The sequence below is a fragment of the Struthio camelus genome, chromosome 2 (assembly GCF_040807025.1).
Source record: "Struthio camelus isolate bStrCam1 chromosome 2, bStrCam1.hap1, whole genome shotgun sequence".
In the NCBI taxonomy this organism is placed as follows: Eukaryota; Metazoa; Chordata; class Aves; order Struthioniformes; family Struthionidae; genus Struthio; species Struthio camelus.
Window position 1 is genome coordinate 92,184,650 of NC_090943.1, and position 23,306 is coordinate 92,207,955.

The following is a 23,306-nucleotide window of genomic DNA, read 5'->3' on the forward strand; positions in this document are numbered from 1 at the left end:
TGATGCTTATTCAAACTTATACACAAAACAGCGTGCATGCTTAATTGGAAATTTTATCTTTTAATCCATGGCATCACAAGTGGCTTTTCCATAGTAGCTATGTCTAAACTGTAAGACTTCTATGGAATTTTCTTCAGTTCAGTAGGTAACGAAGAAAATTTAAACTACGATTGTCCTCTAATTCTGGTTACAGGTGACCTGCATATGTTAATTGTAATCTTTGCAGAGCTTTTCATGTTATGTGTTGGTTCTCCCCTAATCCTTCCTAGGAGAAAAGGCATTCTAACTCTTAGACCTTCGTGTTTTTCAGGTCACTTTATAAGAGATCAAGACTTTAAAATGTCTTCTCTAACTGTTTTGATGTTGTGTGGCTAGATCTATCCTCTTAGTTTCTTTTGCCATTAATGAATATATGCCCAAAGCATTTTTACTTTGTTTGATTTTCCCCCACCCACAACTTTTTAGGAATTGATCCCACTCATACTGTGTACAGCCTGCCTCCATCCTGAACCCAAAGAGAGAGATCAGCTTCTACACATACTGTTCAATTTGATCAAACGACCAGATGATGAGCAAAGGTGTGTTTGCGTTTGTGTGTTACGGGACAAGAAGGAACTTTTTTCTTTGTCAAAGAAGCAGAACTAATTGAAACTGAATATTAGTGGATGATTTTAAACCGATTTCACTAAGCTGACATTTTGCTGTTATAATCTTAACAAATTTACATAAACGTTGGGACTTTCCATTTCCGTGGCCTACCGTTTCATATGCAATTTCTGAGTATTGAAATGCAGGGATGTGCTTGGTAAGCTGCCGTGTAATGTTTCAGTTCCTTTTTTCATAAACATGAACTGAAATGTTTTGTGAAAATAAGCTTTAAATCATAATTCTTAGTAATCGTAGATACAGAAATCAAAATAACTTTACAACTGCTTTAATGTATTTTTAACAATCCATATGTTTATAAGTTAACCATTGTGCTTGTATGGGAAAATAGCATGGGTGGTTGCAATAAAAATTCGGAAGACTGAAGGAGAGATTTGGTTTTGACAAGCATTCAGACCTTTGTTTAGCTAAGACTTAAAAATAAAGTATACTCTTACTTTGTTTTTTAAATGTAGTTCTTCCTTAGTGGTCACGCAGTATGACTTTGTTTATAGCAGTCTTGATAAGATTAACCTTAAGGTTGAAAGACAGTACCTTAGCTGGTATATTTTCTTCTCTAGTAGTGAAAATATTTTTCATGTTCAGCGGTCTGTACTTCTTCCCTTGTTTTCTTTGGATATGTTTTGTAAAGCATCTGTATATATCATTGTCCTATGCTGCCTTCAGTTGAATTAGGCTTAAATGAAATATGTAGAAAGCATTTCTTTGAAGATTCTCTGCAACTGAAATTTTCTGGTGTCCTTCTAAATTGTTCCCATGGTATAATGATGAGGTGCAACTGAAAGAGATGGTGTGGAGACAATAAATGCACAGTAGCACCATACAGATTGAAATTACATGAAGGTCCAGTCCTTGTTCTCCCGCAGGTTCTTCAGAAGTCTGCTTCTAAAAATCTATCATTGTCTAAAATATTTTGAATGTTCCATGCAGTTTGTAAAGATAAAATTATTTTGTGGTTGAGGCAGGAAAGAAGTTACATGTCCTCTGTAGTCCCTTGTAGTTGATTTTTTTCACAGGATTGATGGTCTGTCAAATTGAGTTTCTGTATGCCTAGTTAGCTGCAGTTAGGTTTGTCTTTTCCGGCAGCTAAGAAAGAAGAGAATCCAGGCTTCTTTTTCCTTAAAGTTGTTCATTCTTTGTTGTGAAGTAGAGATGTATATCTAAAAACAATAACTTGTTTTCGACAGAAACTTAGAGGAAATATCCTGATGTACCCTGCAGGAGAAAATATTTGTATTCATAACATACATATATACACATAAAAATCTTTAAAATAGTTAAGGCAGGCTGTAGCAACTGACTGAAGAATGTCTGTCAAATAAGAGAGACTCTGAATATAAATCAGAAAACATTCAGAATTTATTCCAGATAGTATTTTATGCCTATATTATATATTTCTACCAAAGTATATATTGTGTATGCTTGTTTTGTGTCTAACTACGTTCAAGTAATATTTTAGCAGTCTTATGCAGTATGAAGTAAACAAAGACATTTGGCTTAAATCACCAGAAGAGTGGTATTAATTTTGCTCACATGTTATTCAGTCAGCTTCTTTCATACCGTGGAGGCCTGCATTATGTGTTAAAGTGGCAGAGCATGGAAGCTGACTTTTACTAGTTTCTGAAATACACAAGGCTGTGAAGTGTAGCATGGCTTTTATAATAATAAACCCATTAAAATACATCTTTTACTTGCTCCTAAGTATTTGATTGTATAAAGTATGTTAACGGTCATTTGGAAAGCCTATATTGTACTTGTTGTCTCTGTGAAAGGCATTTTGGTGCGTACACAGGTAGCGTATTGCCATGGTCTTGTGCATTCGTTACATTCAACAAGCCCACTTTCATCCTCAAGACTTTGCTTATAAATATACTTTGCTTATAATTATACATATCTAATGTGACTTTTCATAGGTTATTCAATACCTACCTCACACCGAATGCACATAACTGTTTGACGTATTAAGGAAAACTCTCATAAGCAACTTTTTAATATAACCTGTAGGACTGACAAGAGAACCTTGAACTATATAACATAAGACTGAATTGCTTGCCAGTCCATGCAGACACGTTATAAAACCTCTAGAAAGACTTAAGAAATGTTAAATTATGTCAGTTCTGCTCCATTTTAATTTCTGCCTTGTTTCTTTAGTCTGATTCTTGATTTTGCTTTGGTTTCTATAAAGATGAAGCAGTACTCTGCTGAATAGTACTGACTAGCTTTATGCTCATTTGGGAGTTATAAGTGCATGCTCTGAAAAGAGTTATTTGATTAGAAACATTCCCAGCATCTTGTTAACAAAGGAGGTTATTAGGACATCCGCCCCCTCGCCACACACCTGGTCTAGTCTGCAACTTTTGCAACAGCTTAGGGTTAATGGCTTTTTTGTTTGGATGACCTGTCATTGAGACCCTTCCATCCTTCATCCTTCTGAATTATTGTCTCTTTTCATATACTTTTGACAATTACAGCATACTAATAGTGTAAACACTTAAAACATTCTTTTTGAGCTTTTTTTGCAATATGTTAAACTTCCCAACTTTATAGGCAAGGCAAAAGAACATATGGCATGATTTTCACAGAATTAGATTTTGTAGCCTTTTTTTTTTTTGGGGGGGAAAAAAAAAATCTCATTTCTTTTTGTCATTTCCAGTGAAGTATATTTCAAGTAATTACTGTATTTTGCTATTTGCTGTGGATATTTCATAAGAGTATATTCTCTTGCCTAGTTATGTGATTAGGTGCAGTGTGTAGGTCAAGAACGAAAGACATGGAACTTGAATAACTACTTTGTTGTAGAACTCAGAATTACCATGAGCTTCTTGTCTCCATATTGCTATCACATATCACGTTTTGATTTCTTAAGTCTTATGTAGTCTTTACCTTTCTATTTTCCCCCAACCCTCTTACCTGGAGCAAAGGTCTGGTTCTCTCTACCTGCTGGAGGCTAAAGAAAAAGAGCTTGTTCTGATAGTTGGCCTAAAGGATGCTGGTAGAAAATCTTTTTAGTAGACCAGTTCTCCTTGAAAAGATTCTGAATATGCTGTGTCTCTTGATGGAGTGTGTTGTATTACTAGTTGAGAAATATCCAGCAGAATCTCTGCCTTTCAACCTTAAGGGCATACTGTTAGCTGAAGTAAGTATTTAAGAGTGTGTACATGACACTGAAACGGTAACAAATTCATTCTGGCTTGCTTTCCCCAAAGTAGCAATGAAAATTCACAGTGGTGTTGCAACGTTACTGCAGAGATGATAAAACACATACTTCATGTCTATGTGTTATAATTTGAAACCATTTATTTGAGGGCTGGTGTAGGTATGAAAATAAGGTAGAATTGGTAAATTGCATGCAAAGTTAGTATCATTTCAATCCTGTCAACAGGAAACATAGGTAAGAGTCAAATCTTAAGAAGACAAAAACTCGTTAAATGAAAGTTAAAATATCACAAATTACAGCTAACTAGAATTTTACAGATGGCTGTAGTTGGATGGCATTGAGCCTTAATGGACTTAAACATAGAACAAAAAAAAGCTAGACTTCCTTACTGTGTATATTACCACAGATCTGACTTCCTTGAATCTCTCCCTATACCTCCACTTTTAAGCTTAAAACGTTACATACTTACTCTACAAATAGAACCTCATTTTATAGATAGTCCTCTATGAGGAAGGTGATTCTTAACAGTTAAAAAGGAAGTGAGATAATGGACAAATAATGAGGCATTTCTGTCCTCAGATCACTTTAGAAATCACTCACCCAGGTGCTTGCGTTGGTAGGTCATAAGGTAGATCTACGTTTTAAGTTTTTCTGGACCTTGGTAGTCACTAGTAAATATTCAGGAGTTAATAGAAAAATATTAGGAAAAAAATTCCAAATTTTCGTTGAGGAATTTTAAGTGTTTTAAAAAATTACCTATGAAATTAGTGGAACAAGAGTCTGGGTTCTCATAAACTTTTGGGGAAGAAGAAATCACTTTAAAAATGCAAAAATGTACCTGCAAGTGATTTTGAGTGATCATCTGTACTGTTGATTGATTAACTGCTACCTTTTTAAAATGGGCTTTGGAAGATTTCTGACAAGAATAGTGCCCAGTATTTTTGGAGAGATGACAGTAACTTATATTTTAGATATGTTATAAAACCATTTCATAAGAGGAATTAAGTTCCTTGTTTTCAACAAAGATAATTAAAACCCATAAGTGTTTCTAAATAAAAATAGTGCATGTACCTGGCTAAAATATTAGTACTGTGATAGAACTTAGATCATGTCTGTGAAATATAGTATTCAGCAATAAGAATTAAGTCAGATATTTAGTCAGGAGATTCTCAAATCAGAGATTCCCAGACTGTAGGTCATAGATTTTTAGACCTGCAAGTTTCTGTAAAACTATTACTAAGGAGACTAATATTAAGAAGACAATTACTGACTTTAAATTTAAAGATGTTGCCTTTAATTCAGGATGGACAGTGTGAAATTTTGAGTGTGAAAAATTATCTGTTAATCTAACAAGCTTGAGAATCAGTCCCTTAAACCATTCCTTGATCTGATAACTTCTCCTTTTTCTATCGTACACAATAATAAGTGCATCATAAATTATAGAACTTTTCTCAACTTTATAAACAGATTAAAGCTTTAAATTTATGTTTTCAGACAGATGATACTGACTGGGTGTGTGGCATTTGCCCGACATGTTGGACCAACACGTGTAGAAGCTGAGCTTTTACCACAGTGTTGGGAACAGGTAACTGAACGCTTTGTGTTTTACACTGGTAAATCAATTGCAACTTGATAAGTTTTGGGTTGGTTTGTTTTTCAAGGGAGGGTTGTTTTGTTTTTTAAGGAATGGCTGTTCAAAAATCTTTTCAGAAAGATGTTTGAATGTTCCTCAGCCTCAGTATATGTATGTTTATATAATGTGGAAATGAACTCAAAACCAGAAAATTTGACAGAGGCGGTCTGGAGATTCTAGTTACCTGCATATACTTGCATATGTTATATTGAAATGCAGGATATATACACATTAATCAGCAGTGTTGCCTAATATTCCCCATGTCAGGTAGGGGCATTTATAAATTCCATACAGTAAATACCAGACCACTGGAAATCCATTTTCACTCTAAGATACTATTCACTGATTTTATATTGTAATAAGTACTCAGAGCAGTGTCCACACTTGAGCTAGTTTAAGTTCTTTAACAGAAAATTAAAAATCTAAGTAGTCAGAAAAAGGAAATAAAAATCTGTAAGCAGGCATGGCTTCACACCTGTAAGTTCAGCCTAAAGCATACGCGTGATGTCTAGGTGCCCCTTTCCACAGATATTATGAATTAATAAAAATAACTGAACAACCAAACTGAAATGTTCTTACTGTTTCATCTGAGGCATAGAAACAGGACAACATGAGTTCAGGTGAAAATGCATGATATTTTCCTACCATAAAGAAGAAAGAGTTCATCATTGCCCAAAGACAGTGAGTAAATGAGCCGTAACAGAGTGGTAATGCTTGCTTTGGTGCCATCTTTCTGGTCTGATAATTGTCTACTGGTTCTCCACTTGCATAACTCAGTCATCTATTCAGGATGCATCTGTGTTTCACAACAAAGTCCAAGCATTAAGAGTATTAATGCTTTCTGACAATAGAAGTACATATTAGAAGCAGCATTTGTGCTTATTTGTGTGACTGATATATCTGTTGATCAAATGAAAGACCTTTAGAAGTACTACTAGAAAGTAAAATAAGCCATCTTTGTTTTCTCAGTTCTCCCAATGTGTTTTAGACAGTGTTTAAAGGAACTAGTCCCAGTCTAGTAAGAGCACATCTTCTTCAGAACGGGTCCTTGCTGATATAGTTGCTGATGCACAGGAGAAATCAGTCCAACTTTACCAGGGCAGTATATCAGGCTGCCAAGCCATATGTCGTCATTTCATGTGTTTAATGCATTCATGCATTTTGCCAGACTCTGCAGTATTGAAATAAGGTCAGTCTTTCCTCTAGCAAAATAACAGCTGAATATCAGTGTTGCAAAACTGAGATTGGAGGAACTCAAAAAATATACATAGAGTATAATTTTCTGCCTTCTTTCAGTAGATGCCTTAATTGTGAAAGCATGAGTGCATTTGGGCTCTTAGCTAAAATGTATTTACATATACAAATGACTGGGGCCTCAGAAGAGCCAGCATTTTCACCCACATGTTCTGGTCCTCATAGCCATCAAGCCTAGTCTTCATGATTGTTCTACCTGCTCTTCGCAGCTCCACGTGTACAATTCGGCGGTCAGCTCATCTGAGTTTAGTTCAGCCTCTGTAGATGCTGAAAGATTGCTCAAAGGTAGAGACCAATTAAATTCCACAGAATGTGATACTAGTTAATGAGGACAAAGGCAAAGAACTGACACACATTTTACACTTATGTTATAAGTTTCCCTGGGACTAATAATCTTTGCTCAGCACGAGCCTGATGGAAATATGAGTCCTTTTCTTTTTTTTTCTTTTTTTCTTTTTTTCTTTTTTTCTTTTTTTTTTTTTTTTGGTCAGTGTGTCTTTGGAATATCAGGGGTGATGTTTGTATTGCCTTACCAGTCCATCTGAACCAGGTGAAACTAGTTTTTTCCTCAGGTAGGCAGAGCTTCAGAAGGCTGAGAGTATGTCTATGGCCGGTAGGGCATCTACATTTATTAGCATTTTTCCCATCCAGTGATGGCACGGAAGATGCCAAGTAAACCAAAGCTACTATAGGAATTAGAGCAGTCTGTTGCGTTCCCATGATGTTTTTCTTCTATGAAATCTTCATGCTTCCAAGATATTAAGTGTGCCTGTTGAAGGATGAATGCAAAACATTGGACACATGCTCAGAGAAGGTTCTCCCATGCCTGAAACTTCAGTTTAGTCTTGAGGCTCATGACTTCTTCATATGAGTGAAGTGATTACCCTCATAGTAAAAAGACTTATTGTTGCGTTTAAATGGAATTTTCTGTATTTAAGTCTGCACTGCTTGTTCTTTCATTGTGTACTACTAAGAGGAGTTTGGCTCTGTGTTCTTTACTCTTCCCCCAACAGGTATTTATACAAATTGATCAAAGATTCCCACTGAGCCTTCTCTTCTACAGGCTGAACAATTCCAGCCTCCCCTTGCGTGTCAGATTTTCCAGTCCCTGAATCATCTTTGTGGCCCTCTGCTGGACTTGCTCTAGTAAGTCCATGTTTCTCCTGTAATGAGGAGCCCAGAACTGGACGCAGCTCTCCAGATGAGGTCTCACAAGTGTTGAGTAGAGGGGAAGGATCACGCCCCTCCATCTGCTGGCAGTACTCTGTCTACAGGATGCTGTTGGCCACCTTTGCCACCAGGGCACATTGCTGGCTCATGTTCAACTTTTCCATCAGGACCCATGCATCCTTTTCTGCAAAGCTGCCTTCCAGCTACTTGGCCCCCCAGCCTGTACTGGTGCGTGGGATTATTTGTCCCCAGGCGCAAGATTTACGCGTTTTCCTTAGTTGAACTTCATGAGGTTCCTCTTCCCGTTTCTCCAGCCTGTTGAGGACCCTCTGAATGGCAGCACAACCAGCTGGTAGCACTCGTGGATACATCCCATCAGGTGACATGGACCTGTGTATGTCCAGTTTGTTTAGAAGTTCCCTAACCTGATCATCCTCTAGCAAGGGTAGGTGGTCTTTGCTCCAGGCTTTCCCACAGATCTCAGGGACCTGGGATTTCTGAAAACAAATCTTACCAGTAAAGACCAAGGTGAGGAAGATAGTAAGTACCTCAGCCTTTACCATGATAAGACAGTTGTCTTCTCAAAGCTACAGGCTGCGTGGCAAGAGAAAAAGAAATAGTCATACTACATGCATATGCTATTTTATGTGACAGAATCAAAGTATTCGCTTTTCTCTGTCTTTTATTCACAGAGTGTATTGAAATGTATCACATGTTCCATTGTGCAACCATGAGCGCTTTTCTCTCACTGACCATTAAAGCTGACTACACCAGGATGCAAACTTGTTTTAGAAGTGTCAATATGAAATTTTTGAATTACCTTGAGTGGAAAGGAAAGGTAGGCAGGGCAAGATCAAGAGATTCTCAGAAGTAGGAGCTCTTTCCAGTCACATCTCAGGTGTGAGGTATTTCTGCTGGCCTTCGGTGTGAGCATGCAAATACAGGCCTAGGCCATGTGTCTTTTTTTTTCTTTTAATTTTTTTTTTTTTTTTTAATTTGCTCTGCAGGACCTGGGCGACTGCTGCACTTGTGGGCTCCGATCACTAGAGGGCACTTGTGTAGTTCTTAGAGGAACTGTGCTCCTGAAGGGCTATGAAAGGCAAAACATTTTGGGAAATGGTAGCTCATAAGTTACTCGAATTCTTTGAAGCATATGTTTTATGTCAGTCCAGCAACCTGTAAGCTATTTTGCACCCTTATTTTTATCATATGAGTATACACACACACTCACTCATTGACTTGCTCACTCTTCTCAGATTCTTTTCTTACATTAAGCTCCAGTCTACAGGACAACTAAAGAGTATAACTGCCTTTCCTTTATGACCCAGTGCAGGAATTAGAGGCTGCTTAGTACCCATATGCACTTCTCCAGGCACAGCCAGTGTTTATATAAAGAGGTGCACACTTATCCCTGCGTTGCAGTTTATTCTAGCCACATTTTGAATACTAGTTACTGCAAAGGAAATAACCATTCTATTTCTCTTCACCAGATCAACCACAAATACCCAGAGAGACGGCTACTGGTAGCAGAATCCTGTGGAGCTCTAGCACCTTACCTTCCTGTAAGTATTAACACGGACTCTTTTAACACTTTCCCAGTGAAAGCAAGGTGGCAATCTGTTGTGTAACATAACCACCCTTTACCTTTTTAAATATTCTAGAGAACATACATTTTGCATAGGCACTTACATTGTATATCATGTACATGAGATTCAGTAAATGAAGTTAAGGAAGACATGGCTTGTTATAAAGGAAGACAGCTCAACCCAGCTATAAAGTGTCTTGATAACTGGTATGGCCTGACCAAACCATCTTTATTTCAGTAAAGATGAAGTAAAGATAGGACCAATTAAGGAAATCACCAGTGAAAAAGTAATTGGCACCAAAATAATTGAGTTTTTCTGACACTATGGAATGTTTGAGAGAGCTGCCTACCAAAAGAAGCAGTAAAATGTAGTCAGTGGTCAGCTGGAATTTCGAGCTTCTGAGAAAGATGAAAGCAACTCAGATCAAACCCCTTTCTCTGATTTAGCAACAGACTGATTACAGATTCTTTTTTAGGTACTCTTCCAAGTCTACACCTATAGTTGATTTTGGCTGTTGCTTGTCTTTGGTACACGCTTCCCTCGTAGTTAAAGGACCTGAGTTCTGTGCTTAGTAGGACAAAAGGATCTCTGCTGAGGCTACTGATGTTTTATTTTGATTCATCATTTTCTATGGTAAAGACTGGGTGGGTAATATTTATAAAGGAATCTGCAGCTGGGGGAAGGATTTGTTGTTTGAGAGCACTAATAGATAGAAGTGCAAGCATTTATGAAAAATGGTATAAGCAATTATATCTTGTTTCATCACAGTTAACAAGTGTGTTTCTTGTTTACAAACAGAAAGAAATTCGTAGTTCATTAGTACTTTCCATGCTGCAGCAAATGCTAATGGAAGATAAGGCAGATCTGGTACGAGAAGCTGTGATCAAAAGCCTTGGCATCATCATGGGATATATTGATGATCCAGACAAATATCAACAGGTATCGTTTGGGACGGGTTCTGTGTGTATGAAGTGTCTTGCGTAGTTATTTCGTGAATAGGGGAATGTATAATTTGAGATATTTTCATTAAATTGTTTCAGATACTTTTAGAAATCTTTATTGTTTATAGGACCGTTGCTTTTTATTGTATTACAAAGACCAGAAAAAAAACAAATACTTGTAAGTGTCATTATTACTTCGAGGTAAGCTTCATACAGAAGCTTCTCTAGTAATTCTTAATTCGTATTCAAGAACACTTCTCTTTATTTGCCATCAGAAGCTATTAACCAATTTGATATCATTATTTACTAACAAAGATTAGTCAACTACAACAAAGCCTAGTTGTAGTTCATCTTAATACTACTTAATAATGTTTCAGAAGCTTGAAAATGAAGATTTTTCTCTTCCTGTTTCTTCCTGCATTTCAGTTTTTGAAGGCAGAGAGGTGAAAAGGTGTTTGACTTAATACTGATAGTTGACTGTAGAGAAATACTAGCAGGGCCATTGGACTGCTTACTGTTTACCTTTGCAGGCAAGGTGGGAATATCTGTTGAAAGACCCCTGTGTGCTACCTTGTTATATTTTGATTAGTGCAAAATTTAAAAAATCAATAATAGTCTCCTTCTAGTCTGGGCATATTTTGTGGTGTTTTTAGTTTGGGGGGGGGGGTTGTAAACTGTAGGAAGAATAATTATATTCTTTATTGTCTTTTGTCAGGGCTTTGAACTGCTGCTTTCAGCTTTGGGAGACCCTTCAGAACGTGTAGTTAGTGCAACACATCAGGTATTTTTACCTGCTTATGCTGCCTGGACTACAGAACTGGGAAATTTACAATTCCATCTTATACCTACGCTGCTTAATAAGATAGAAAAATTGCTCAGGGTATGTGTTCAGCTGTTCCTACACTGAAGTGTTTTCTCTATATCTTTATTCCCTGTGTAAACTTTAAAAGAAAAAAAAAATTAAAATAATTGCTACTTACGTTCTATGGGGGAGATATTATCTGGAGATATTTGGTACAGCTCCGTAACTTCTACTTGTGTTCTGTAGAAAAACAGATGCTTCTTGAACAATATTTTTTTCAGAGCCTGACAATCAAAGTGCAATTTGGAAAACTTTTGCTTGAGGCTGTGATCAGGAAACAAAAATGTGTGTTGTTACAAATACATTTGACCTATATTTCAGTTGTTTTTAAGTGACACTTAGTGGAGTCTTTAACTGCAATATCTATTAAATTAAAAAAAGAAGAATTGAATGGGTTCATAAGTGGTTTGCAGTTCTGGGTTAGTTTGTGTGCAAATTCGGTTTGGTAGATATCTGGAAGGTATTGACAACCTATCATAACGGTATAATACGTTTAGCCGAGATGCCTGTTTTCAGAGTGCAGGTGACTGTTTTTTTTCAGGTTTTAGATTCATTGGTCCCTAAGACCAAGGAATCAAACTTGCAAAATGTGCTGAAAATTTCTCCTTCAGAATATCAGTATATTCATAAGCGTGCTGAAAATTGTTCCCTCAGAATATCAGTATGTTCATGGACATGAGCCACTAAATGCAGAAGGCTGTATTGTTTTGTTCCTTTGAAAGTAACTGTCTTGAGAGAGACCGGGGGTTTGGATGATGACACAAAGTAAGCTTGTGGTCAGGATAAATCAGGATGTAACGAATGTGTCTGTATAAAAGTTCATCGCAGATGCTTTCCCTGGCAAGTGGTAAACACATGCGTAAGCAACAGACCATTAAAATCAAAAACTCTAATTAAATGTCCTGTTTCAGGAAGGAGAACATGGCTTGGATGAACATAAACTCCACATGTATCTGTCTGCTTTGCAGTCTCTGATTCCTTCGCTGTTTGCACTGGTGTTACAGAATGCACCTTTCACAAGCAAAGCTAAACTTCAGGGTGAAGTGCCACAGATAGAAGGTAAATGATGAATTTCTGAAAAGTGGATGTTCTAGAAACCAAGTGTAATTTGGTGGCAAATCTCAAAACATTATGTGATATTACCATTACTGTTAAATGCAAAAGAAAAACTCCAGGAAAAAGTCTGTGGGCTGCATTTAACTGGAATTATTTGTATTTCGTGTTACTACATAAACATAAGTTGCAGAATTCCTGTATAAACTTTAGATTTTTATAGCACACTATCTACATAGTAATGATATAAATTTCAGTTTGAAAGCATTTTTTCTAATCCACCATTTTTTATGTTATATTTTCAGAGAAAGCAAGAACAAAAAATTGAATTTGTTGAACCTCTCATGTTGTGAATTTTCTTTCTTTAATATGGCTGAGCTGATAGAAGGGGGTTTTTTTGTTTATTTTCTCCTTAGCCTCATTCCAGTATGGGAAGATTTGTCATGTCCTTTTTCTTTGTTGTATTTTTTTCCTTTTGGGGAAAAAAGTTCTCTACTTCCTTCCCCCATGCCCAACTTCCCCTCCATCCCTGTGGAATAAATCAATCTCAGACCTGAATCTTTATCTGGTGTTTAACTAAGTACAAATATCAGTTTATTGATACAGAGGAAACATGTAAGACACGACTGTTCACAAAATGATTGCCAGTATAAAAGAGAACTAAATGCCTTTTGGCTAAAATTTCTGTAATATTGACTCTTACAGTACTCTGCACTGTAGGTTGCAGGCAGAATGGCTTCTCTGTGTCCAGTGACATGGGGACTTTTTTATTTGTAATTCAGTGACTTGCAATAAAATGCTTTTTGTCATAATAGACAACATGAATTGTCTGAAAAAATTAAGATCTTCCTTCTGATATTTCTGTTAAATGCTTTTTCGCATTAGTCTACTGTAGCAAATCCTTAAGTAATGCTTCCTTCTCCCTGTCCTTTTCTGTGCTCAAGCAAGCTGATTATCATAGACAATTTTTTTTTTTATCATCTCTGTTTTTATTTTTCTCTACTTTTAAAAACCTTTGCGGAAGTAAAGCAATCCTTACTTGGACTTTGTGAGGGATTCTGCTGTTAGCTAATAACAGCTCAAGAAGCCCGGCTTCAGTTTCAGTGCTTTCTTACAAATGAAAAACTTGATAAAGTGGTAAAAATATAGCCTAGTCTAGGAGCTTTGTCATCTATTCTGTATCTATGTAATGCCCTGACAGAATGGATAAGCTATTAGTGAAGTTATTTTATCATCCCTCCCAGCCTATACTGTGTTTTCTTCTATTGCAATCACTTTATTAAGGTTTTATTGGTAGTACCTGCTACATACAGGTGATAATGCTGTATGTGAAGATGCAAAGAATGGGTTACAACTTTATATTTAAATGAGAGATTGGAAAGTTGCAGTATGGTATGTACAGTAAAGTAAAAATGTTAAATATCCCACTGTTAAACTGTTTCAGCTGACCTGAGTCATTTGAAGATGAGTGCTTTTCCCCTGAGCTGCTACTGCTTAAATAAGGAATTCAAAAATTTTAGGCTTCAGCCCAGTCTAACAGTTTCTTCTTTCACAGAGGTAGAGGAAAAAATCTCATGGACTTTCCACTAATCTAATAACATTGCTGGAACTGTAGGAAACCATAGGAAAGATTATGTTGTCCTTTAACTTTCTTGCTGAATAACTGTACGTATGTTTGAGATAAATTGAGAGTAACAGAAGCAATCTAATTATAACCAAGTTCTTAGTGTAGCAGGCTTTCAATCTCCAGATATGTAAATGGTCCAGAATCTTCTGAGGTCTGGCTTCTTATCTGTAAATTCTTATCTTCTGATCATTTAAATAATTAAGAAGCTTTAGGGAGTGGGAGTGTCAGAAAATAATTCATGTATAAAGGTTGGAGCAGTCTGATTAAAATGTAGCATTAGAAGTCAGGAGGCCTTGCCTCCTAGTCATTCTACTATAAACTTGCAGTGTACTCTTTGATCTTCCATAATCCCCCTGTACCTGCACTTTTTCTTTTTAAAAGTGAGGGTAATATAATCTCTTCAGAGTTTGATTTTAGCCTTTAGATATGGGGTACTAAAAGGTTTCAGACTTTCTTTCCTATCTTTATGGACATCACCTCCAAGATACTTTCATCTCTTTTGTTCGTGATTGCTTGTTCTGTGCTGTTTCAGTGACTAGGTTTCCGCGACCCGCATCACCTCTTCAGGATGTGGCAACCATCATTGGAAGCCGTGAGCAACTAGCAGTGCTGTTGCAACTTTATGACCATCAGCTGGAACATGAGGGTACCACAGGATGGGAGACTTTGCTATGGGTTGTCAATCAATTGTGAGTTAGTTTGTATCTCCTGGCTCCTAATATTAAAACATGTAGAAATTTCTAAAATTTAATAGTTCTTGAGCATGATTATGTTTAACAGTTATTAAAGATTAAAGTATGGTTGTGTTTAATTATTACTAAATTTAAAAGAGGAAAAGATAGAATTTCGTAGGCTTTTTGAATATCATGCATGGAAATGACTTTTATCTTGATTTTATTTAGAAAATGTCAACTCTATAGTGGATCATGTAGGTAATTGCTTGCTCCAGAAAAATTTACTTTCGTCTTTGCAATGGTGTGCCAATCCTCTGTTGAAGTAAAGATTCTTGCATTCTGAGCATCTCGTGAAACAGTTCTGCAGTAACAGATGTCTGAAAATATAGGTCAGGCTTTTCTGGCATTCAAACCCTTGCTTCCTTCAAGTGTCAGGAATTGTAGGGAATGTGTAGATAATTTTAATAGAACCGATGAGGCTAAGTATGTATATTTATGAGCACAAACTCTAAATACATACAAATAAACTTGGAAAGAAACAAAATATCAAGGTAGTATTTAATATCCTTTTGTTTCCTGATTTTTAGGTTGCCACGGCTTATCGAAATAGTTGGCAAGATCAATGTAGCCTCAACTGCCTGTGTCCATGAGTTCTCTAGATTTTTTTGGCGGCTTTGTAGGACGTTTGGGAAAATTTTTACAAACACTAAGGTAAGATAGCGCCCCAAATATTCTACCAAAAGAATGTTGTGGTAATATAAATTATCCACGTTTACGGTATGTCTGAATGCAGATGTTTTATATGACTGTTTGTATTTGCTTGTCACACTGACGCTTTCCCATTTGTACTTTTAAACCTGCTGCTTTTAAACCTCTGTTCACATCCTTTTGTATTCTGTATTTATCCAATGACAGTTTAGGAATGGTCTTTTCATTTTGTCCAACAGGCATTTAGGCAAAGATTTTTTTTAACTGTACTTTTTCCTATTTGCCATGTGAATGGCATACAGAGTGGGAGAGAGTATTCTAGTTCTAGTGATTTCACAATTCTCTTCCTTCAGAACAGCATATTGTCCAGTGTTTGTCACCCATATAATACTTCAGCCTGTACTTGACTGGTAATTGAAAGTGAATATTTTCCCTGCGCAAAGTATTTTCTATAAATTATATATGAAGAGTTTTATCAAAGGAATGTATCAATTTTTTCTCAATAAAATATTTTCTAGATATTAATTGGAAAATATTCTAAAAGGAAATGCTGAAATAGAGGGTTACTTAAAGATCATATTACAATACAGGTCTAATGTTGTATGCTGCGTTGATAGAGGAGATTAATATCAGGATCTGATCTTTGAAACCCCCTTCTATATCTTCAGAACCCTTGCTTATATAGAAATGTTTTGATATTAGTTATCACACCTGTGTTTTGGAAAAGAGGACTTGGTGGACGTCAGCGAAGATGTGAAAACAAAAAGCTTTTTTACATAAAGCTTTGTGGAACTATAAACCTTAAAGCCCAACTAAGCAAACTGCCAAGAAGCTTCAGCTCTTGGTATCTGGAATGGTAAATGCTACCTCATCGTGGGTACTCAGTAGAAGTTTTTATTCTCTTATGTCATATTTTCAGTTTTGACAAAACCTGACTCTGCTTTTTAACAATTTTTTTTCCTTCTGTATCTTCAAAGTGTCCTTTTTCTGTTTTTATAAGTTAATTGACATTGGTAACAGGTGTTCTTAAATAGGATTCATCATCCTTTGTGTAGGTAAAACCGCAGTTCCAGGAAATCTTAAGACTGTCTGAAGAAAACATAGGTAAGTAGCTTTTTACTCAAATTAACACGTATTGATCTTAACCTCAGCTGCAAAAAAACAACAAAAACCTGTCACGCTCTTGTCCAAATAACATCTTGTTGGACTATAGTTTTCAAGTTTGTCGCTTTCTAAAACGTTGAAAATCTAACCTTAATCATAATGGAACACTCAAATTGGATATTGCCTATGTATAAATAAAATACAAAAAGAAAATCTCAGAATTCCATTTAAGCATCATTTTGGCATGCATATCACAGAATGGTTGAGGTTGGAAGGAACCTCTGGAGATCATCTAGTGCAACCTCCCTGCTCAAGCAGGGTCCTCTAGAGCATATTTCCCAGGATCACATCCAGGCGGGTTTTGAGTATCTCCAGTGAAGGAGACTCCACCACCTCTCTGGGCAACCTGTGCCAGTGCTCTGTCACCCTCACAGTGAAGAAGTTTTTCCTCAGGTTCAGATGGAACTGCCTGTGTTTCAGTTTGTGCCTGTTGCCTCTTGTCCTGTTGCTGGGCACCACGGAGAAGAGTCTGGCCCCATCCTCTCGACACCCTCCCTTCACATACTTGTAGACATTGATGAGATTGCCTGTCAGTCTTCTCTTCTCCATATATATACATATATATGTATGCATTTGTATATAAATAAATTATTCATATATACACACATGTGCATATATATATATGAGATACATATATTTTTAAAAATTTATATATAATATGTGAATAAACATTGAATATGTTTTGTTAGATTCCACAGCAGGTAATGGAGTGCTGACAAAAGCCACAGTTCCCATCTATGCAACAGGGGTCCTTACATGTTATATTCAGGTAGGTTTGGTCACTTTGCTTCTTTAAGCGTGCACTTAAAATCAAAATTATTCCACCTCCCCACCCCACCCCCCCCCAAAAAAAATTTTCTCTAAAAACTTAACTTGTAGTGCCCCTCAGCTTTGAAGACAGTCGGATGAATAGGTAACTGTTGACACATTCAAAGGCAATGTTTTTTACTCAAGTTGTCTAATACGTTTAGATGATAGTTTCCGCTGTTAAAACCTGGCTGCTGTAGATTGTAAAATAATGTCAGGCATCTTGACCAGTGTCTCCACGACGTTGACAGCTATCACCACGCCTTTATCAACAGTATTAATGTTGTTCAGTAAATGGGCTCTAGGTCAATAACTGTGGCCCTTGCAAACCATAATTTTGCACCGTTCTCTGAAATACATAAGCGAGTAAATTGCCATTTTGGGCACACTTTAGGTCCTTGAATAGTATTACCCAATACGAAAATAAACAGTAATCCTCCAGTTACCAGCAGTTATTGCCTGGCATATACATACTGGTTCATAGGAAAAAATAAATCCTTCATCTTTTCACAAATGTGTAGTGAACTGAGTGTTGTGAACAATCAGAAAGGCTAAATCTAGTTTCTTACTTTGTCTCTTTCATAGCTTTACATCATCAGGACTGTAGCAATACTTCTGCTACGTGTAATGTTGTATGCTTTTATTTTAGGAAGAAGACCGCAAACTGTTAGTTGGATTCTTAGAAGATGTAATGACCATGCTTTCACTGTCCCATGCTCCTCTTGATAGCCTGAAAGCTTCTTTTGTGGAACTGGGGTAAAGAATATATCTTGGAATTAACTAGATCTGAGTACATTAAAAGCTTCTATTAAAAGCTCATAATCTGGTTTTGACTATGATTTTAATAACTGTGATGCTTCAGGCAAGTAAGAGTATTCTTACTTTTTTCCCTTGTAGTTTCATGAAATACAAACTTTTAATCTGTAGTTTAAAAATGAGGTGGTTAAAAAAAAATTTAAGTGTTAAAAATTAACACACTAGTCATTAAATAGGAATTCATTTACTATTTATGATATTGTTACCTCATGTTCTAGATGACTATTTACATTCAATTCAGTGTCATAATTTGTTGAAAATACTGTTCTTAAAGTTTTTGGTTTTTAAGAATGACCTTCAAAATACGACAATATTTTTGTAGGCAGCAACTCTAAATGTTGTGTTTTATGTAAGCCTTCAGAAAGGATAAACTTTTAAGTTTTATACTTATAAGCAATGGGTTCTTGAGACTGTGCTTTTTGTAGATATAGGACCTCTACTTAGAGTGGAATTTTTTTTTTGATTGCCCATTTGTTTTCTTTTAGTGCAAACCCAGCATATCATGAGTTACTGTTAACTGTCTTATGGTATGGAGTTGTCCATACTTCGGCTCTTGTTCGATGCACAGCTGCTAGAATGTTTGAGGTAAGCACCATCAAAGCTTTCTAAAACTGCAGTGTGTTTTTTCTAAACAGTAGTCAAGATAATGTTGCTACATGCTTAAAATTATAAATGACTTAAATACGTTGTGTACTGTGTGATGGAGCAGGAAGTTAGTGTTGTACAGCTGCTTCTGTATCAACTCTCTATTCAGCAGCGTGTCTTTCGTTAAGCAATTTATCATTAGCCCTTGCAAGACTTTCTGTTGTAACTCTGTATGTGTTCTTTGATCTGCTACGGGCTTGACTGTTGCATTATAATTACTGCATGCTGAAAAACACTTTCTGATTATGAAAAAAGCATTTCATTGCTGAAGTGTGTTCAAACCAGATTTCAATACGTTGTCAAATGTGTTTGCTTAGGTCTGTAGGTAAGTATAAGCAATCGTCTCTTTGAATTTTAACATTTGTTTTTGCTTCTTAACACATTGTTGATAGCCTAATTCACAAGTTACTGATTTTTCAGTACTGTTTTTTGTATACTCTTAATTCACCGGCATTGTGATTCAAACTAGTTTCCATTGGTGCCAGATCTGGCAATTAAAAATATATATTTTATCAAATATATATTTTTGTAAAAAATTAAATTACAATCATTTAGAGTTACTCTACTTACCAGAGAGTATCAACTTTAACTTTTGTGGGCTTTCTCTTAAAATTTATAAATTTACTCAGAATACAGAGACTGTTACCTCTGACTAATAAATTTGCTTCGATTTCCACATCATGCCTTTGTTTAGGTGTTAATTTAAAAAAATAAAAAAAAAAAAAGGAGGGGAGGCTTATACAGAAACAGTGGGAAGTCTTCCACTTGCTGAAGAAAAGAGGTTATCTTCTTTTTTTATGTGCTCAAAATACGCTGCTTTTATATCACTCTCCATTCCTTTTTCTTTGCAATTCTGCTACGTTTTGCTCATTAGGTAGCTTTAGAACAGACTTCTAGCTGAATCTGCCACCTTGTATCCATTTGTAAAAACAAATCTCGCGTTTGCCCTGAAAGGAAGAGCAGCAGCACAGCCATAGCCGTTAGTGTTCTCTATTGCAGCTCTGAGAAATGCAAGCTAGACACTGCAGTCACACTGTTCTGTGACTTCAGTTAATATCACTTGACTATTTCTCTTGTTTCCCCCTGTAAAAAGGAGATGGCAATTTTTGGTCACCCTTAAAATATTTTTGGGTTGGTTTAAAATATAACAGAAGCATTGCTTGTATCTTATGTTTGTAATACTAGAGCCTCATTTCTTTTTATTTGGTATAAGCATTAGACAAATTTGTGGAAGACCTCAGTTACCACAGGCTGTTGTCCTGGTTGCAGTTTCTTTTCTATTCCAACTGCCTATGGATCATTTTTAGGCAGTCCTCTATGCTACTTGACGCCTTGTTTCATAGTGTATTTTAATTTTTACTAAAGCATAGGCAACTTTGTAGATGCTTTTCTTACTTGCAAATACTTTTATTGTATTGTCATTTCCTTAATAACCATGGCATACCTATTTATGCATGGCAATATGTACATCTGGCAAGAGTCACTGCTAATAGGCTAATAGAAGGTTTTACTTTTGGAAGATTCCTTCATTCAGGGAATTTCTGACCCCTCAGAGCTTGCTCCCCGGCAAAGCCCAGCGAGCGGATAATAGAACATGTCACCAGCAGGACAGCTGCATGCCGTAATATACGGATTCTGAGCATACAGTGGTCTATACAGCAGCACAGAGACGGCTGTGATTTAGCCTTACTGGATTGTGTTACTGAACCTTTACAGTGTGTTTAGGAGGGGAAGGACACAGAAGCGTTTTAGAGCATCCCTTCCCTTCCCTCCTTCTGGGACAGAAAGCTTTGTGTTACGTGTTTCTTGAGGCTTAGTATGTATAAACAGTGGTTGCAAGTAGAACTGTCAAAATCAAAATGCAGGATAAAAATTTACGTTCTCTGCCTTGCTATAAATTCACATGCTGCTATATGGCTTTGTCCATCCAGCTGTTAGTTTCCCTTCTGCGTGCTAAGGTTTTCTGTCAGTAGTTTTCCATCTGAGTGTTGATGCAAACAGATTTGACTGCTGCTGGTTTGAACATGGAGCGCGTAGCTGAGTTACAAGCTTTGTCGGTCTATTTGGGTTTACGGTTAGGAACGCTTATCTTCAGAGTGACGCTTCAATTATAAGGCATGTTGTATTTTCTGTAAGACAGAGAATGATGCTTTTTACCATAATGAGAAATGTGGCAGCCCACATAGTCATGGAGCTGAGGTGATGCTAAGTTGTCTGCTAATTATACAAATCCCAAGCGTTCCTATTCAAAGCACTACATTACCTGCAAGTATTTTTCTGAATTAAGATTGGTAAAGAAAATTCAAGTCCCTCTTTGTTCAAAACTGAAAATAGTAATCATTCTCTGTATTAATCAATGAGAAAACTAACAAATCTACACACGAAAGTAGAATCATCTTAGTTCAACAGTAAGCTATTTATTTAACAGCAGTCTGAAGAATAGTCCTTAAGCTAAATCCACCAGCACTTTTTAAGTTGATGTCACTATAAATATTTGTGAAATTTATTAATATTGAAGTACAGTAGTTTGTCACACTTCTAATACTTTGTGAATAACACACGTAGAAAGTTGTACAACACCTGGTAGGGGAAAGCTGCAACAGTCATGCACACGTTCTTGCACAGTGTGACAGTTTTCTCACCGTATTTCCTTCTCCAGTTATTAGCTGTAGGGCTGTAATGTCTTCGCTGTATGTGAGCCTACACGTACACTCTTGCTTGCTCGTGTATTGCTTAATAAAATTTACTGCTTTGTTAGAAGACTTACGGAAAGTTGTGTTCCATCCAGTCTTTCGCTACAAAGTCTGAATTTAAAAAATGAATCTGGATTTAAAACATGAAGTCAGTTAACAGGAAGGCTCAAATGCATACCAGAACGTAAAGCTCATTCTAGTTAGAGGGTGTGAATGTTGCCTGTTTTTAACACTGCCTGATATACTAACAGAGCCCATGCCATAGGGCTTTTATGTATTCTCTTGTGACACTGCTGGAGAAAAGCAAGGAATTTAATTTGCTATCATGATGGAATTTGATTCCTTAGAATGTTGGTAAATAGTCAGAATATATTTCAAATTTCCCTCAGGAAACTACCGCTAAGCTCTGTTTATTCCCTAAAAGTGGCAAATATATGCAGACTTCCTTACACGAGGTACAAGGTGAAAGTATCGTGGCTTTCCCGTGGCAGATAAAAATGCCTATTTTGTTGAATATTAGAGAAAGCTTGGGGTTTGTCCTTTTTAAAAATTTAGCTTTTTATTTGTAGAATAAATACATAACTAATGTAAAGGGCAGCTACTGCATCCATAAGTAATGCTTTAAAAAAAAAAGAAGGCACATCTAAATTTGAACAATTTCCAGGTATTTATGGGTAATGACATAAGTTTCATAGGGAGCTCAGTTTTTAATATTTGGAGTGCATTGCAAAAAATACATCTCTTATTTAGTACACGGAAAGACTTGGTGAAATGTATCCCATGAATAATTCATAGTTTATCAGTTTTTTACCTGCCTACACCAGCAAGGGTAATTTGGGATGTTTCACATGCACTGTTTGGATGGCTGTTAACTCTAAAGTAGTTCTAAAAGTCTTGGAGGAAAGCTTAGTGGCATCTGGGAGGGTGCTGTTAGTCACATATCAAAAGTTTGCAATAACAGTCTGAAAGGAACCACTCAGTGCAGAGAAACTCAACACATTTCGTCTAAGCAAAGAAATCCATTTTGCATCTGGCAGTCACAAACTGTAATGAAATGCCATTCTACTGAGTTAGAGCCACATTTAGATTGAACTGTCAGACTCAAATTTGCATCATTTTAGTATTTAAAAAGGTTTGGATTATAATTCATAAACTAGCTGTCAAACTTTATAGAATTCATTTGAATTTTCAAATAGCTGAAAATGGAGAAAATTACATCATATTGTTGAACTTGTTAGGTTTGTGCTGGTTGCCAGACCACTTCAGCTTTCTTCACGCCTTTGCGTATATGAAGCTCTAGTGTAGCGGTATTTGCTTAGCTTCTAATTTTGGTTTGCTTTTTGTGTTTTTTCTTTCTCTCTCTTGGTTGTGCCGTTCTTCTTCCCATGATACTGTGCTCACTCTTTCCGTGCATCACCTGTGATATTCCCCCTGCTCCGACCATTCAGCTGTTGGTGAAGGGGGTACATGAAACTCTGGTAGCTCAGAGAGTTGTTCCTGCTCTCATTACTCTCTCCAGTGACCCTGAAATGTAAGTTTCCCGACTGTCTTATACATCTAGCATCCCTCTTAATACTTAGGAAGAAATAACCATCAGTCCTGTTTCTTATTTTAGCTGAACAAAAATTGAATTACCTTTAAACAAATGTAACTTTAAAATCACTTGTTTGTAAATAAAAAGGTTTATTGCAACACTTAGAGCTAAACTAGATAAAATTGCTGAATACAATTTTAAATAGAAAATGTAATCCGTATAATAAAAGCTTAACTTTAAATAAAATATTTTTATATTAATATTCTCAAATTTGAAATTTGCTTAAAAACTCATTTCTAGCAGCAAGCTGCATATG

The 23,306-nt window shown here is 36.4% G+C and overlaps 1 protein-coding gene across 6 annotated transcripts in view; it reads left to right on the forward strand.

Annotated features, from left to right (window-relative positions):
* Positions 1–23,306, forward strand: part of RELCH (RAB11 binding and LisH domain, coiled-coil and HEAT repeat containing) — a 79,487-nt gene that overhangs the window by 40,162 nt on the left and 16,019 nt on the right. For 4 of the 6 annotated variants that reach the window (XR_011138998.1, XM_068931574.1, XM_068931576.1 and 1 more), the window contains 13 exons: positions 466–578; positions 5,318–5,408; positions 9,371–9,442; positions 10,265–10,405; positions 11,123–11,287; positions 12,181–12,328; positions 14,482–14,638; positions 15,211–15,334; positions 16,387–16,435; positions 17,185–17,264; positions 17,952–18,058; positions 18,604–18,703; positions 22,905–22,987. Coding sequence is in view for 4 of the 6 variants with exons in the window: in XM_068931574.1 (XP_068787675.1) it covers positions 466–578; positions 5,318–5,408; positions 9,371–9,442; positions 10,265–10,405; positions 11,123–11,287; positions 12,181–12,328; positions 14,482–14,638; positions 15,211–15,334; positions 16,387–16,435; positions 17,185–17,264; positions 17,952–18,058; positions 18,604–18,703; positions 22,905–22,987 (1,430 nt within the window). In the remaining 2 variants the exon portion in view is untranslated. The remainder of the gene's footprint in view (positions 1–465; positions 579–5,317; positions 5,409–9,370; positions 9,443–10,264; positions 10,406–11,122; positions 11,288–12,180; positions 12,329–14,481; positions 14,639–15,210; positions 15,335–16,386; positions 16,436–17,184; positions 17,265–17,951; positions 18,059–18,603; positions 18,704–22,904; positions 22,988–23,306) is intronic. The other 2 variants (XR_011138997.1, XM_068931575.1) reach the window with 1 other exon arrangement.